Source organism: Dermochelys coriacea, chromosome 2 (genome assembly GCF_009764565.3).
Source record: "Dermochelys coriacea isolate rDerCor1 chromosome 2, rDerCor1.pri.v4, whole genome shotgun sequence".
Taxonomy (NCBI): Eukaryota; Metazoa; Chordata; order Testudines; family Dermochelyidae; genus Dermochelys; species Dermochelys coriacea.
This window is the reverse complement of record NC_050069.1, coordinates 167,808,354-167,824,534: the sequence shown is the minus strand read 5'-3', so window position 1 is coordinate 167,824,534 and position 16,181 is coordinate 167,808,354. Positions and strand designations below refer to the sequence as shown.

The window sequence follows — 16,181 nt, the reverse complement described above, 5'->3', positions numbered from 1 at the left end:
TATCTTAGGACAAAAGAAATGAGGAGTATAATAACAAAGCAGTAAAGAAGTTGACACAGCACAGAAGAGCAGAAGACTGAGGCCCTGATTAGGAAAGTGCTTATGTAGCTGTCCAGAATAGAGATGGATCCTTAAATTGGGGCCTATACCACCAAAAAAGAGAGGAAAAAATCACAATTAAGAGATTCCTCCCTCTTTGGAAAAAGTATCTCATCTCTAAATTCTCACACTATGTTTACATTACACTGCAGGACTATTAATTACTTTTAGTGTCAAAAAATCTATCTTTTGAAGGCAATTATACTAAATGGATCTTGAGTTATTTCCACATTAGATATAGGGGATTTTGAAAAGGAATTCATTTAAAAGTCAGGCTGACATAACCCATTTCTCTTAACAGCCAACATGTTCCCTTTATATACTGTGTTTATATGGCTTCATGGAAAGTACACTCTGTCCAGTACATTGCTGAAAAACCCCAAGGAAAGAAAAGACAAGACCGTGGTAGGGAAAAAAAATATTACTTTCCACTTTGCTATCCATACATCCAAATCATTCATCAATTCTAGGTAAAAAAGGAATTTTAGATTAAAGTTCAAGCATCTTACCATTTGTGATATTAAAGACAACCCTAAAATCAATCATGCTCCAATACAAAAAAGGCATTGAGAGTGTTAAATTGTAGATGATGATGAAATATCTCATAGAAACACTTTGCAGTAAGAACCAGATTCTAATGTAACACTGAAACCATGGAAGCAAATGTCCCACGAAGCAGAAAAATCAAGGCTAAATATCAGCAAAAAAATGTCCAGTCTGAGATAGACTATGGATCAGCCTCCTACCAAAGGAGGTAGAGATGCTACTACTTGATTAACTTTAAACAGGATTGTTTAAAGTTACAACAGAATCCTGAATTGATAGAGAGATAAGTAACATGACCTAGAATATATTTTTGATGGCTAATTATGTATCAGTCATGAAAACACCCCACCTTGATTAGCTGCAGCTAAATTAATTGAAAAAAATCTTATTTACCTCTGAATTTATGAGGTAACATTTACTAATTTCTGCTTCCTGATGTCTCAACTAAGGCTAATAACATATCTAGACCCTGTAACGTCATTTCTTGTTAAGTTGTAAAAGAAAACAAATGATAAACATAAGAAATGACTGGCTATAAAAAGGAGATATTGCATTCTGAATATTTTCATCAGGATGTATCAACACATAAAAGTGACAATATTTTGACAGAGTCAGCATTCATTGTCCCTCAAGGTAAATATTGGGCTTACCCTTGCATCAGTCAACAGTCTTGGTGTTCACCTTAACAGCAGTCAACATCTCATCTGGTGTGAGATCCTCCCTTCCATTGGTTCCCCTCTAGGCCCACTAAAAGGGATAGAATGTCTTAAAGGGGCCCTCAGCAGAGTGGGTTGTGGGTGGAAAATTCTCCTAGTGCAGATATTGTAGAAGGCAGCTGCAAGGTTGCCCTCAAAGGACCTACAAGTCCTAGTGGGAGTGCTGAGGATGGGCCTAGGTCTGATATAAAAGACAAAATTAGTAAGAAGATAAAATAAAAGCAAAGGTGACATGGCAATATCAGTTCTTGCACAACAATGAAAAGTAGCAGGAGAGGTACAAATAGAATAAATACAAGTCTTACATGGAATCATCACTGAGAACTGAAAAAGACAAAAAATGAAATTTTCTGATTTATATACAAAGAAGTTTGCAATTTCCAGCCAGGCATTGAGAGAATAAGGAAGTATTTTGAAGGAAATACAAAAGAGAAAACTGGAAAATATGGAAATATTTTGGGAAGTATGAAAAATGTCGATGGCATATCTATATACAGAATGTACACAAACCTTTGCTGACAGCACATGTAAACAAATTACCAAATTCTGATCTTGGTTACACCAATGTAAATTAATTTCCAGATTAACACCAATGTAACTGAGATTTGCCCCATAGACTATATATAATATCTGTATTTAATTGTGATTAATGAATTATCAGATATGAGAATGGGTATAAGTAATTTTGTGAGGAATGCATGATCATAGAAGGTGAAATTCCCTCTATGTAGTAAAACAGCACAAGGCCTATGTACTAGTGATACTATTTAATCCCTCCAAATAAGTCTCAAGTAGGATTTAAGTGGTATATAGGCATTGAGTTGGCCTGATTCATGGAATGAATTTCACTCATTATGAGGAGCAGAAAAAACAATCATTTTCCACACTATGCTACAATGTGTACATAGAGAATCAAGGCATGACCCTTATAGGATATGACACATCAAAATGAAAAGAACTATTACAGCATAACCCTTATCAATTCAATTCTATCTCAAGAAGTATGGTTGATATTTCATAAATGCCTTTAGGTGATGGAATTGTGTGCCAATTACAGGTTTTTTTAAAAGGTGCATCAGATTGATAAATGTATTTCTCTATTTATAAAAAAAAATAAAAAGTGCATCTTAATCTATATTTCTACTGCCTTAAAAACTAATAATTAATTCCAGAGGGTAATCCTGGAGTTTATTTGCAGTAGGTACTGTACAAAGCTCCATCTGCTTACATTACTTGGCATGTTACCAGCACAAAGCATACATATTTGCAAAGGCAAGACTCACTGTTTCCTATGCTTTATTAACCACTGATAAATCAAACTAATGCTAAGTAATTTAGTGTTATTGTGATTGGCTAATTATGGAGATGACATTTTATGTGCAGTGCTTCAAATCAATGTAACCACACTTACAGTTTGCATTCTGTTTAACCCTGTTTACCAAATGAAAATGCGGAATAACTAGGATTTGGTCATTTTGTAGATTCCAGTTGAACATAGATTAATTTCATAATTTACTGCTAAAGCTTTTTTTCCCCCCAAACACTGCTTTTTCCCAGCTACTTGTTTTAAAATGGCGTTTGATAAAAATAGCTATTTTATATATTCTGCTAAATATTAGATATGCTGTTTATACAACTGTTTCAGCAATAAAAAGTCATTCTGTTAATCTTAATTATGTTTTTGCATTTATTTTCGATTAATTAGAGGCCCTGGATATACATACATAAATATGCACTACAGAGAAACTAGTTCATTAAAACTGAAAAAGCAACCGCTATGGTTTTTCAAATGTTTTAATTTTTTGGCACAATTCACATCAAATCAGAATCTTTATGAAGTCTAGATCTTTACATATAAAAATATACAAATCGGGTGCTTGCAATATAATTTCTTTAAATTAATTTCCCTTATGTTTAAGAAGTAACATTAAGTATGCTGAAGCTCATGTATTTAATTCTCCTTCTCAGAATGTAATAAGTGTAACAGATCCAAACATTTAAACATGGTCTATGTGTATAAGGCTACGACTTGAAAATTCCAAACTTGAAGAGCTATTGTATTAAACTGTTTACCTAGAAATGTGTCAAAATAGCTAGAAACTGCCCCTGCTATCAGCTCTTTTATTTTGCCATGCAGGGAATATACTAGGTGAGCTGAGATTACTTACAAATGGAATTTCCTGAGATCAGAATTAGTTGTTTCCTTCAAAAGTAATTCTTCCCCACTTTGAGGATCTAAACTCCAAGGAAGTGTCTACAATAAGGAAAACATGAAATACTTTAAAAAAACAAATGAAATACCCCACCCCCACTTGAAGTCACCTATTGTCCCAAAAGGAAAAAAAAATCAAGGGTCAAATGAGTTAGACCAGTGGTTCTCAACTTTTCCAGACTACTGTACCCCTTTCAGAGGTCTGATTTGTCTTGCGTACCCTCAAGTTTCACCTCACTTAAAAACCACTTGCTTACAAAATCAGACATAAAAATACAAAAAAGTGTCACAGCACTATTACTGAAAAATTGTAGTTTCTTATTTTTATCATATAAATTGTAAAAAAAAATCAAATCAATAGTATACTTACATTTCAGTGTGCAGTATATAGAGCAATATAAACAAGTCATTGTATGAAATTTTAATTTGTACTGACTTCGCTAGTGCTTTTTATGTAGTCGGTTGTAAAACTAGGCAAATATCTAGATGATTTGATGTACCCCCGGAAGTCCTCTGAGTACTCCCAGATGTACATATACCCCTGATTGAGAACTACTGAGTTAGAGTATTTTCAATACTGATACTGATTTTGCAGCACAAATTAGACTTTTCAACATGAATTTGTTTCCACTAATGCTAGTGTTTTATTAAAACTATATTAAGAATTCCATAGGGGCTGCTCTGCAAATCTCCTGACTAGGTAATGATCTGAGGCTGGCTTCTGTCACTGTCCTTAACATGCCCACTAAGGAATAACAATGAGAAGGCATCAAGGCATTAAGCATATAAATAGATCTTTAGCTAAAGATTTAGCCTACTCCAGGTAAGAGCCAAGAGAGCTTTAATGTTCAATTGGGACCTGCTGGCATGGCCATAAGATTGCATAGAAAATACTGATAATATGATGACTCATTGATTAAATTGAAATTCTGCCACTTTTTGGGGAGGAATTGAATATAGGCCTGTAGCACTAATTTATCGTTATGAAATTTAATGTGGGATGACTGAAGCCCTACTTACTATGGAAACTGAAGTCACTGCTATCAGAAAGAAATAATTTCTTACCTGGTAATTGTTCGCAGAAGAAACACAATTTAGTAGAATATCACACTTGGATCTGTGTCCCAGTGTGCTCCTCCTCTGAGCAAGTGCTGTGGAATCTGGGCTCCTCATAGTCCTCTAACAGTCTATGAAGGGATTGGATGATCAGGCAGACTAAATTACATGTACACTCCTAGAGGTGGTCCTTGTAGAAAAAGCAGAAGCACATTGGCAAGAAACTTGTAGGAAAGTATACATGCCCACTGCCAGTACTCTGTCTGTTCTGTGAGTAACTAGAAAGCTTTAGTCATCACAGCAGTCAATCTGGCACATTTCATAAACGCTAAATGTAGTTTTAAAAAAAATCAAATACTCAAAAATGGTACAAGACCTAATATTTTATTAAAATGACTAGATATTACTCCTTTTTAAAACAAATTGATAGAACCAAAATTCACCGTACAAGTTGTTAAAATCATTTTATTGATATTACTATATTAAAAATGAAATACATCAGAGCTACTGAAGAGCAATGTATTCCTATTGACATTCTGCTAACATTTTGCTCCTCCATATATCAAAGTATGGTTGCACTGAAGACAGTGAACTCCATCGTGGGGATTATATGATCCTGGGCTGCAGACAACTACAGACAAAGAAAACAGAACAAAAGAAATTTAAAAAAACTAAATGAATGATTTCTAAAATATTGCTTAGATTAGAAATGTTTAAAACCCTTTCCTTGGGATGTAATATTCAATAATTGGCAAGATCTGATTTTTCTAACATTCTAATATTTGAATTTTTAAAAAAAGGACAAATGTAAAAATCTATTTTTACATGCCGTCCATTTGTTACATATAATGTTCTTCTCTTCACAAAAGTAGTTTGTATGACGCTCTGACTCCCCATTGCTCTACCCCAAGTAAGTTTTTTCACTATTGAAAACCAGTGAGCAGCAGCTTCCAACAGATTCTAATCTGGTCAACACCCTGTAATGTTTGAACTTAATTGCTTTAGCTCCACCTAGTGGACACAGATGTACTTAAAAGGAAATTTAAAACAAAACTGTAGCTCACGAAAGCTTATGCTCTAATAAATTTGTTAGTCTCTAAGGTGCCACAAGTACTCCTTTTCTTTTTGACCTTTAAGAATCTATTAATAAGTAGCAAGTGCACAGAGAATACAACAAACAAGCAGACATCAGTGTGTGGTGCCAAAGATGGTGTTGTGAGCAGAATAATTTTTCTACTACTTAACTCATGATATGCGATTCTATGAAATCCTCAGCTAAGGATGGACTATAGCCCTACCTTGTACAGGATATGTTAGCCCCCAACATAAGTCATCAGGAGGAAGCAAGAAGGATCACAGTCAGGTGACTGGTTTGTCTGTGGTTCTCATGGCTTCCTTGAACATCACTATACTTTGACAATTATAGCATTTTAGAGAAAAAGGGGGACAGTGAGGGTGTTAATGCTCAGCCCCACTGGAAACTGGGAAACTCCTACTCCTGTAGCTGGAGCACACCTGCTTCCCCACTTTGTAGCCCAAAGATGTCCACTAGGTCTTATCCTACCTGACACCTATTAATTAAACAGGATTTGTGGAGTTTCACCCTGCCTATTCCCATTTTTATAGAACCTTAGCGAGGTTCATCTGACCTGTGGCAACCACCAGGGGTTGCCTGACTCTGCTTGTTCCTTTCTGGTGACTCAAAGGAATTTTAGAGGTCTTCTCAAATGCCATTAGAAATGGGCAGAGCTTATTCACCATTTAGCAACAGAGGCTTGCAAGTGGCCCCTCATCCCAACCCTAAAAATCACTGTATTAACTATTTGGATTATGGTAGTGCCTAAAGGCCCCAAACAAGAGCAGAGTCCCATTTTGCTAGACACTATACAAAACATTGTACGTGTATTAGACAATCATCATCCTTGTTTCACACATTTTCATTAACTAAGCATAAGGGAAGCATCACAGTAACGATGATTGGTAGGATTCAGAAGCCCTTATCTCTCAGCAGGAGAGTCACAATTTTTCTCCCACTGCTGGGGAGAGTGAGGAAGTATGTCTGGAAGAGGAATGTGAAGCTCTGTATCCACCCTTCAGCACATCTCTATGGTTCTGCTGGAGGAAACCCTAGATACACACGCAGCAAACAGCACTTCCCAGTCTCCACATCAGGTGGGCTGGTAAATAGCCTTCTTTCTCCCCAGAGTGTCTCAACAACAGAAGCAAAACTGCACTCTCCCCACTTCTTGTCCCAGAAAATTCTGTGTTATATGATAACAATCATATAAAAAGCTATTTGTGAACAGCTCAATCTCAGTCTGCCATCTAGAGCAAGGCATGAAAAAGAGAAAAAATCTTAAGCAAACAGCCTACTGCTTGCTGAGAAAAGATATAAAGTTTCTTACAGTAAACATAACTCGCCTCGGTCTTCCTTATTGAGCATAAATTCCCACTGGCCTATCTTCACCCTTCATGTATAAACATCTCCACAAAATACTTCACCTCATGTATTTCATTTGTACCATTTCACACCTCACAAACTTTTAAGTGCACTTGACATGTTAATTTCTTCTTGAATTCTATGTGCTGACATTTTCTGCTCTACTCCAATTTTTAGTACTATTTCAATATTTGCTTGAGCAACACATTTTATTTAGAACTTTGACATGATTATTCTTCAGTTATAGTTTCTTTTTTTTTAATTCACTTTTTTGAGAGAGCTGGAGAAATTCCAATTACTGTAATGGCAAGCTAAATTTGTACCTAGTTCATTAAAGCAAATACTACAGGAAATCAAACTATAAAATATAACAAATGAGGACAAAGGCTACTAAGTTATAAATCAAGTGTGGGTTTTTGTTTATATTATCCCATGGGACAGAGGTGGGCAAACTACGGCCTGGGGGCCACATCCGGCCCTTCAGATGTTTTAATCCGGCCCTTGAGCTCGCGCTGGGGAGTGGAGTCCAGTGCTTGCCCCGGTTCAACAGGGGAGCGGGGTCGAGGGCTTGCCCTGATCAGTGCGTGCTGTGACTCTGCACAGCTCCCAGAAGCTGCGGCATATCCCCCCTCAGGCTCATACATGAAGGAGCAGCCAGAGGGGCTCCGCACGCTGCCTCCGCCCCAAGTGCTGCCTCTGCAGCTCCTGTTGGCTGGGAACTGCGGCCAAGGGGAGCTGCAGGGGTAGCGCCTGAGAACGGGGCAGCACACAAAGCCTCCTGGCCTCACCGCCACGTAGGAGCCAGAAGGGGGATATGCTGCTGCTTCTGGGAGCTGCTTGCGGTGCCATCCAGAACCTGCATCCCTAACTCCCTTCCCGTGCCCCAACCCCCTGCCCCAGCCCAGAGCCTCCTCCTGCAACCTGAATTCCTCATTTCTGGCCCCACCCCAGAGCCCGCACCACCAGACAGAGCCCTCACCCCCTCCCACACTGCAACCCCCAATTTTGTTAGCATTCATGGCCCACCATACAATTTCCAAACCCGGATAATGGCTATCGGGCCAAAAAGTTTGCCACCCCTACCATGGGATGAAATCAAGTTGCCAGGAATGTATCAGGAGACCACAAAAGATATGAATTTTGGTACTGTATTTCATCTACATCTGTAGCCTAACTCCTGAAGGAAAATGAAAACATTGCAGGAATGTTTTTGAGACTAACCAATCCATTGTAACGGGGACGGGGAGTGGGTCATGGAATATATATAACCTGCAACAAATCTCAGAGCCACAGTTAATGTAGTAAATAATTGTTTCATCTTATTCTTCTTAAGTGCTTGTACACTTGTGTTTATATTCCAATGAGATCCCCAAGCAGTTCTCTTTTGGAGATGGGAACTCACTGAGGTCTATTTAAACTGCAACTGTAGAACTGTCATTTCAAAGTTGGTATCAGCTCTGGATGCTTTCACTATGGCATAATGTTGAGTGAACGTATGGATGTAGCAACTCTATAAATGTCCATGAGGAGAATGCTCCTCAGAAGGACCACAGCGGCAGCCTGGGCTCCAGTTTAATGCACAATAATACTTGGTAATAGTGTCACATTTTAACAGCTCATAACAAATACAGATACAGGAAGAGATCCAGTTAGAAATCCTCTGGGCTGAAGTGGCCTGACCTATCATTCTTTCCGTTTAAACTACAAAAAGTCTTGTTTGCTCTCTATAAAATGAGAGCACCATATGGACATCTGAGGGTGCAGCTTTTCCTCATCCTTGTTAGTATGTGGTTTCAGAAAAATTATCACTAGTGATTAACCACATTTAAGTGGAATTTCAAGACCATCTTTGACCGGAATTTTGGATGAGGTTCTAATGAGACCTTATCTTCACAGATAGGCTTGGAAGGATTAGATTTTTATCAGTAATTGTTGGTAAATGTTCATTTCACCCTACACACAAACCAATGCAAAACCCTTTCCATCGATAATGACAGAAATTTACAGATCAACAGAAAAAGAAAAATGATGCTTGAGAACTTAGAGTTTGATTTAAGGAGATTTACTTTATATATTTTGACATGTGATACTGACAATGTGTGTGTTAATGGTTACAATGCTTTAACTTTTTGAATCTACTATTAAATAGTTATTGTCCCTGCCCGCAGAATTTCCCTCAATCATGAAAATTTAAATAGATACAAATTGGGGAGGGGGGAGTGTAAACATCTAGATTATCTGTCAATTACATATAAAAAAACCCCGACAAATTCTGCCAAGACTACTTATAGAAGACAGTATATGGAAGTCCTGCCATTTAGAGCCTTTAATTTTCTCACTCTCTTTGGTGATGTTATTGCAACTAGAAATGCTGTCTTAGCTAATAAGTGAGAAATGCAGCAATTTGCCAGCGGTTCAAAGGGCAGTCCCATAAGGTCTGTGAGGACTAAGTTAAAGTCCCAGAGAGGGACTGGTTCTCTTGTTGATGGATAAAACCCTTATTAGGCCTTTTAGAAGTCTTCCTACTACAGGGATGAAGAAAACAGAACATCCCTGAATAGGAGGGTGAATGGTGGAGTTAGCTTGCTGAAAGTTGACCTCGCAGCACACTGATAGGCCCAAATTCTTTAGTTCCAGTAAGTATTCCAACACCTCTTGTATCTGCGCTTTGGATGGAGACAGTTGATGATGCCAGGCCTACACTGAAAACCTCTTCCAATTAGCCAGATAAACCTTTCTGGTAGAGTCCTTCCTACTGTTAATAAGGATATTTTGAACTCTATGCAAACAGTTTCTTTCTGATAAATTTGCCACTAATAAAATTTGCCATGATGCCACTCTGCATCCCTGCTGTGAGGTGGATACTGCAAGGACTAGGGTACAAAATCTTACAGGGTCCCAGCAATTGCGTCCAGGAATAAAGGGAGGCTGCACTGACATAAGAACAGCCATATGAGTCAGACCAAGTATCCTGTCCAAGTATCAGACCATCTAGCTCAGTATCCTGTCTTCCAACAGTGGCAATGCCAGGTGCCGAGGGAATGAACAGAACAGGTAATCACCAAGTGATCCATCCCCATCTCCCATTCCCAGCTTCTGGGAAACAAAAGAAAACACTAACCCAGGAACCTATCCTTCCAACAACGCCCGATGCCAACTCTGTCCACATATTTATTCAACTTACACCATCATAGGACCTAATCACATTAGCCACGCCATCAGGGGCTCCTTCACCTGCACATCTACCAATGTGACATATGCCATCATGTGCCAGCAATGCCCCTCTCCCGTGTACATTGGCCAAACTGGACAGTCTCTATGCAAAAGAATAAATGCACACAAATCTGACATCAGGAATCATAACATTCAAAAACCAGAGGATAACACTTCAACCTCTCTGGCCACTCAGTAACAGACTTAAAGGTGGTAATTTTGCAACAGAAAAGCTTCAAAAACAGACTCCAACAAGAAACAAGCTGAGCTTGAATAAATATGCAAACTAGATACCATTAACTTGGGTTTGAATAGAGATTGGGAGTGGCTGGGTCATTACACATATTGAATCTATTTCCCCATGTTAAATATCCTCACACCTTCTTGTCAACTGTCTAAATGGGCGATCTTGATTATCACTGCAAAAGTTTTTTTCTCCTGCTGATAATAACTCATCTTAATTAATTAGCCTCTTACTCCACCTTTTCATGTTTTGTGTGTGTGTGTGTGTGTATAAAATCTTCTTACTATATGTTCCATTCTATGCATCTGATGAAGTGGACTGTAACCCATGAAAGTTTATGCTCAAATAAATTTGTTAGTTTCTAAGCTTTTTTAAAAAGAAGCACTGTGTAGTAGCAGACTCCAACTAGAAATTTTATATTTTCCGTGGCTTAATTGGCTGACCACATGAAAGTAGGCATCCTGTAACCCAAGAGCGGTGTACCAATCATTCAGATCTTAGGATGGAATGATGATGCCAGCAGGTTTGCCTGGTGCCCTCAAATGTGACGGTCTCATTGGTATGAAGGTGGATACTGAAACCACTGTTTGCTGTGGGACCTGTTGGGCCACAAGCAGAAGAGTGTCTGGGACCGGCGAACACAATATATCTTTGGCTGCTATGCAGGCTCAAGGAGTAGACAGTACTGATAGGATCGGCACAATAGTCTATTTGTGCCAACAGTGAAACTGGACACAGCATCAGTACCAGGCTGTCAGTACTGGAGGAAGGGATGGAATAGTCGGGGCTGGCCTCATTGCTACTGAGGTGACCAGTACCAGAGTCATTGATACAATTGTATACTGAGTCCCTGGAAATATTACCCGAGTTAGTGACACCTGTCCTCTTTAATCAGCCAGATTGGTACCTGACAACTTATAAGGCAAGTTTTCACCTCTTGCTGAAGCATGATGTTCAGAGCCAATGGTTCTTGAGTAGCTTTTCTTCGGTCTTGAGCTGCCCTTATGCTCTGAAGAGCTAAACGTCTTAAGGGCTTTAGATGAAGGTCCAGGAATGGATTGCTGCCTCTTCTCTCTGGAATTTTTGTGGGGCTTCCTCCTTCTGTCAGAGGCAGAGTTTTTCAGTGACAGAACAGCAACTGAAGATGAGGTAGCTGCAGGAATACTTCTGGAGGAGGTATAATCAGAATGATCAGCCCTGGGCGTACCAGGATCAGAGTTCAGGCCATCAACCCCTTCATGAGGTACATCATAAGCCAGGACTCTCCAGCTCTTTCAGGTTCTTTTCCAAATCAATTCAATATAGCACAACTAGAACTAACAGATTAGACACCTAGTGTGTCTGTCATTTAGTGACATTACTGCCTCACATGTCAAGCAAATTTTAAATCTGAGGATTTACGTACCAACACAACTAATCTGTACAGGAGTGTGGTGGAGCGGTAGGTAGATGGAAGGTTAAAATAGTCCACAGGGAGACTACGCAAAACCCAACCAATGGGAGGAGAGCTTGTAGACAGCCAGGGAGCCAATCAGAAGAAGGCTTGTTGGAGCAGCGAATCACGACCAGGGAAGGCCATATAAGAAGGGCTGCTCAACAGAGCAGGGTCAGTCTCGCCCTGGAGGGCTGCCTTAGAAGAGTGGACTGGCTGCCTTAGAGGAGGGCTGACTGTCTTAGAGGAGTACCTTAGATAGAGCAGTGCTCGGCAGGGTGAGGGAAGCAATAGAGAGCTCCAGCCTGAGGACTGCCAGACTGCCTGATACAAAGGGCCAGGAAGGTGCTAGGGCTACCGGGAATGGCCCAGGGAAATAGGTGGCGGGAGTTGGAGCAGCATAATGTGACTGCCAGCTATATGGTCCCTAGAGCAGCGGGCAGGCCTGGGTTCCCCCTTCCTTCCCCCCCCCACTTGCCACAGAGAGGGTGGCTGGTATTCAGACTGCAGTTTACCCCTTGAATTGAGGGGCTAGGCCGAAGGCTGCAATAGGCCACAGCAGCAAGTGGATGGACTAAAGACAGCCAGTTCCGCCGGAATGGGGGAGAAAGTGGAGTGAGGCACAGCCAGAGAGCCGTGCCCAGAAGAGGACACCGCGGTCCGGGGAGCAACATGGCTCTTAGAGGTGGAGCAGAAGTGATGACGGCGAGACACCATTAGAGGAAGGTGCACTGGCAACCAAGAGCTAATTCCCAGCACACCCAGCAGGAGGCACTAAGGTGGTGAGTCCCACCCCGTCACAAGGATTACCACCACAAGAGACAAATGAAAGAAAATAGCCTCCTCTTGAAAGAGAACAAAAAAGCTCTTACTTAAAACTAATACTAAACTACCTATCTAGTACCATGCTAAGCACTAGCTATTTACAAAAAAGCTGCTGATAAGCAAGGCAATAAATTGTGAGCTAAGAGGCATCAATGGGAGCACCATTGAAGAAGGAACTGAGAGGCAGCTGGAGCAGCCCTGTTCTTTATTCCCACAGTTGGAGGCACAATGATACTCAGGGCACATGCACGGCTCCACACAGTGCTGATGACTAAAAGTCTCTGGTTTGAATGCACCAGGCACACATACCCCAACAGTGGAACATATGTGTACAAGCACTCAAAGAAGAACCAGAGTTTGTTAAAATACTAAATTAGCTTCTGACAGAAGTGACATCTTCTACAGGTGCAGAGAGACTATTTTCTTTATTTCAGCTCATTCAACAAATTCAGAGCTAAATGATTAGTTCATTCAAAGTTAAGAAACTGATAGGGAATTGAAAAAGCAGCAAAGCTTGTTCTTCTCTTCCCTTCTTGAATTAAAAACTGTGTATGAGAGGATGAGATCTACTAATTCTAAAATCTTGAATGACATGATGACCAATTCAATTCCCAAACTACAGAGAATACTTCCTTTGTTTAATACATCAGGTTTTAAATGCAAAACATGTTTTAATAAATTTATGTTTTTCTTATGTATCCAATACATTTAAAGGTAATTTTCAATAATAAAAAATGCTGTTTTATGCATTTTAATTGTATTACAATTTGCATCCAGATGCAGCTTAACACAAATCATGAGTAAAAAATTAATCCTATACTAAATAAGATATATTCACATTTTCTAAAAAAGTGTAAAAATTAAGAATCTGAATAAAAGAATGTTAAGCTACAAACTGCTTAAATAGATGTGCATAGACACAGTTTATCCTCCTTGTTAGCAAACAGTACCAAACTTAGAGTAAAACCTATACAGTAAAAGCTGTATCACTCCGCACTTTACCAACTGGAATGCTCTATAACCGGCATTTCTGATCTTCATTGAAAGTCCGGTTTATAGTCCAGTTGGCGCAGGGCTGGCAGGCTCCCTACCTAGCACCCTGGAAGCAGTGACATGTCCCTGCTGCTCCTAGGCAGAGAAATGGCCATGAAGAGTTCGGAGCACAGAGTGTGGGAACCTCAGCCAATCGTAGCTGTAGGGGCAGCGCCTGCAGACAGGCAGCGCGCAGAGCCACTTAGCTGCGCCTCCGCCTAGGAGCAGCAGAGACATGCTGCTGCTTGTGGGGAGCCGCCCCAGGTGAGCACCACCCGGATCTGGCATCCCGCACCCTCTCCCATGCCCCAACCCTCAGCCCTGAGCCCCCTCCCACAAGCAAACTCCCTCCCTCTTAGCTAACCGGAATTGTTGACTTACCAGCACCCCCCACATAAGAAAGCTTTTCCTGCGTTTAGTTACAAGTCAACAAGTTCTAATGGTTACCAACCAATGAGAATGAACTTTTTTTTAGGAGAAAAAAAAAAGTACAAATGAAAAACAAGATTAAAGTTGATCATTTAAATCAAATTTTCTAGCTTGTTGATTTAAATCATGATTTAAGTTGGTGGCTCTCAACCTTTCCACAATACTGTACCACTTTTAGAAATCTGTGTTGCCTTGCATACCTCCAAGTTTCACCTTACTTACAAAATCAGACATAAAAATACAAAAAACTGTCACAGCATACCTTTACTGAAAAACTGCTTGCTTTCTCATTTTTACCATATAATGATAAAATAAATCAATTGGAATATAAATACTATACTTACATTTCAGTGTATAGTATAAAGAGCAGTATGACCAAGTCATTGTATGAAATTTTAGTTTGTACCACTTTGCTAGTGCTTTTTATATAGCCTGTTATAAAATGAGGCAAATATCTAGATGAGTTGATGTACCCCCTGGAAGACCTCTGGGTACTCCAGTTGAGTACAACTGATTTAAATCAATACACTCTTTATGAGGTACAAAGGCTTTACTGACCATTAGTAACTCATCTTCAAATGTATTGCCTCTATAGCCCCATTAAGGGTGCCTACCCAGGTGGCCTCAAAAACAATTTTGAGTAGTAGTCTGCAATTACAAGTTCCAAGGACATAAATACTCTGCCTCCTCTAACCGCTCTTCATTTACTCTCTACCTCAGGAAGTCTTACTTGGAGCTGGCCGTTGAAGTTATGTTAACAGAGGGTGATTGTGTCTCTGAGATGGCAATACATTCAGAGTATAAGAATTACCTCTAATAAGTTAACAACCTTCTGTAGTTTCATGACATTGCCTCCACAGAGCCCTACTGTAGGAGACTAGCTAACAGTGACATCCCTTAAAATGCAAGCTTGTTCAACAGCAACTGAAGCACTGTCCTCCTCAAACCAGAATATGCTGTTGACAAAATGTCAAGTTGAGAACAGCTTATATCAGCCCTAAAATAGTTTCCATGAGTGCTCAAGTTGGCAACAGAGAGGAACTGATGGATTGTTAGGAGGAGTATAGTAATTATACTCTTGGTCCATAGAACGTAGGGCTAAAGGGAGATGTATTTGGACCTCCTAATGCCAACTACTAATCAAAAAGGTTTTATGGCCAGCCATGTGGTTCCTACAATGGGGCTCTGTGGAGGCAATGTCATGAAGAACTATGTTTTTGTAAAGTCTATAGTTAGATTGTTTGGGGACCTGGGAAACGAAAAGCTCAGTTTTACCAAGGGGCAGGCTAAAGAAAGATCTCTGTATTCAAGTGTGTTGCCAGAAGGGCGTTCAGGGACAGTCACAGGGAGTAGCCACAGAATTACTGGGAGCCCACTCAAAATACAGAAGCTTTGAATGGGAGGCAGTCAGCGGAGAGGGATTGAGGTGCAGGATGGACTCTGTCCCTTTTTCAGGGCTGAATGCTGTCCTTCCCAAATGGGGTGCATCACAAGTGAAAGTTTGCTGTTATCTCTTGAGAAGTTACCAGCAGGTAAAGGGAATTGGCTCAGGAGGAAGGCATTCCTGTAGGGAACCCAGAGACAGAGAGAATAAGCCTCTCCCTGATGTTTATTTAACATCATACAGTCAATTCTATGATCCCAACTGATGTGAGGTAAAAGGGTCTATATAGTAACTACCTAGCACCAGTATGTAATCATGTGCTAGTTTTGCCTGCTGCAGGAAGGATAAGGAACAAGGCAGCTAAAAGGAAGTGTCTGAAAATTAGTATTGTTCTCCCATCCATCAAGGCTGAGGAAAGAGGAAGATTCTGATGTGAGGAAGAGCAAATAGGACTTGGTTCTAGGAAGGAAAAGGGCTTCAAATCTGGGGCTGAGACAAAAACATTGCTTGGATCTATATTAAGGGAAGAAGAAATGTGTGTTTGGTAGAAAGG

The 16,181-nt window shown here is 40.0% G+C and overlaps 1 protein-coding gene across 4 annotated transcripts in view; it reads right to left on the bottom strand.

Annotated features, from left to right (window-relative positions):
- Positions 1-4,992: 4,992 nt before the first annotated feature.
- The window catches only part of LOC119851431 (zona pellucida binding protein), a 73,000-nt gene continuing 61,811 nt past the window's right edge, over positions 4,993-16,181 (bottom strand). For 2 of the 4 annotated variants that reach the window (XM_038391247.2, XM_043508654.1), the window contains exon 7: positions 5,012-5,260. In XM_038391247.2, the coding sequence (XP_038247175.1) occupies positions 5,169-5,260 (92 nt within the window). In that variant the 3' untranslated portion in view covers positions 5,012-5,168. Of the gene's footprint in view, positions 5,261-16,181 lie in introns of all 4 variants that reach the window. The other 2 variants (XM_038391246.2, XM_043508653.1) reach the window with 2 other exon arrangements.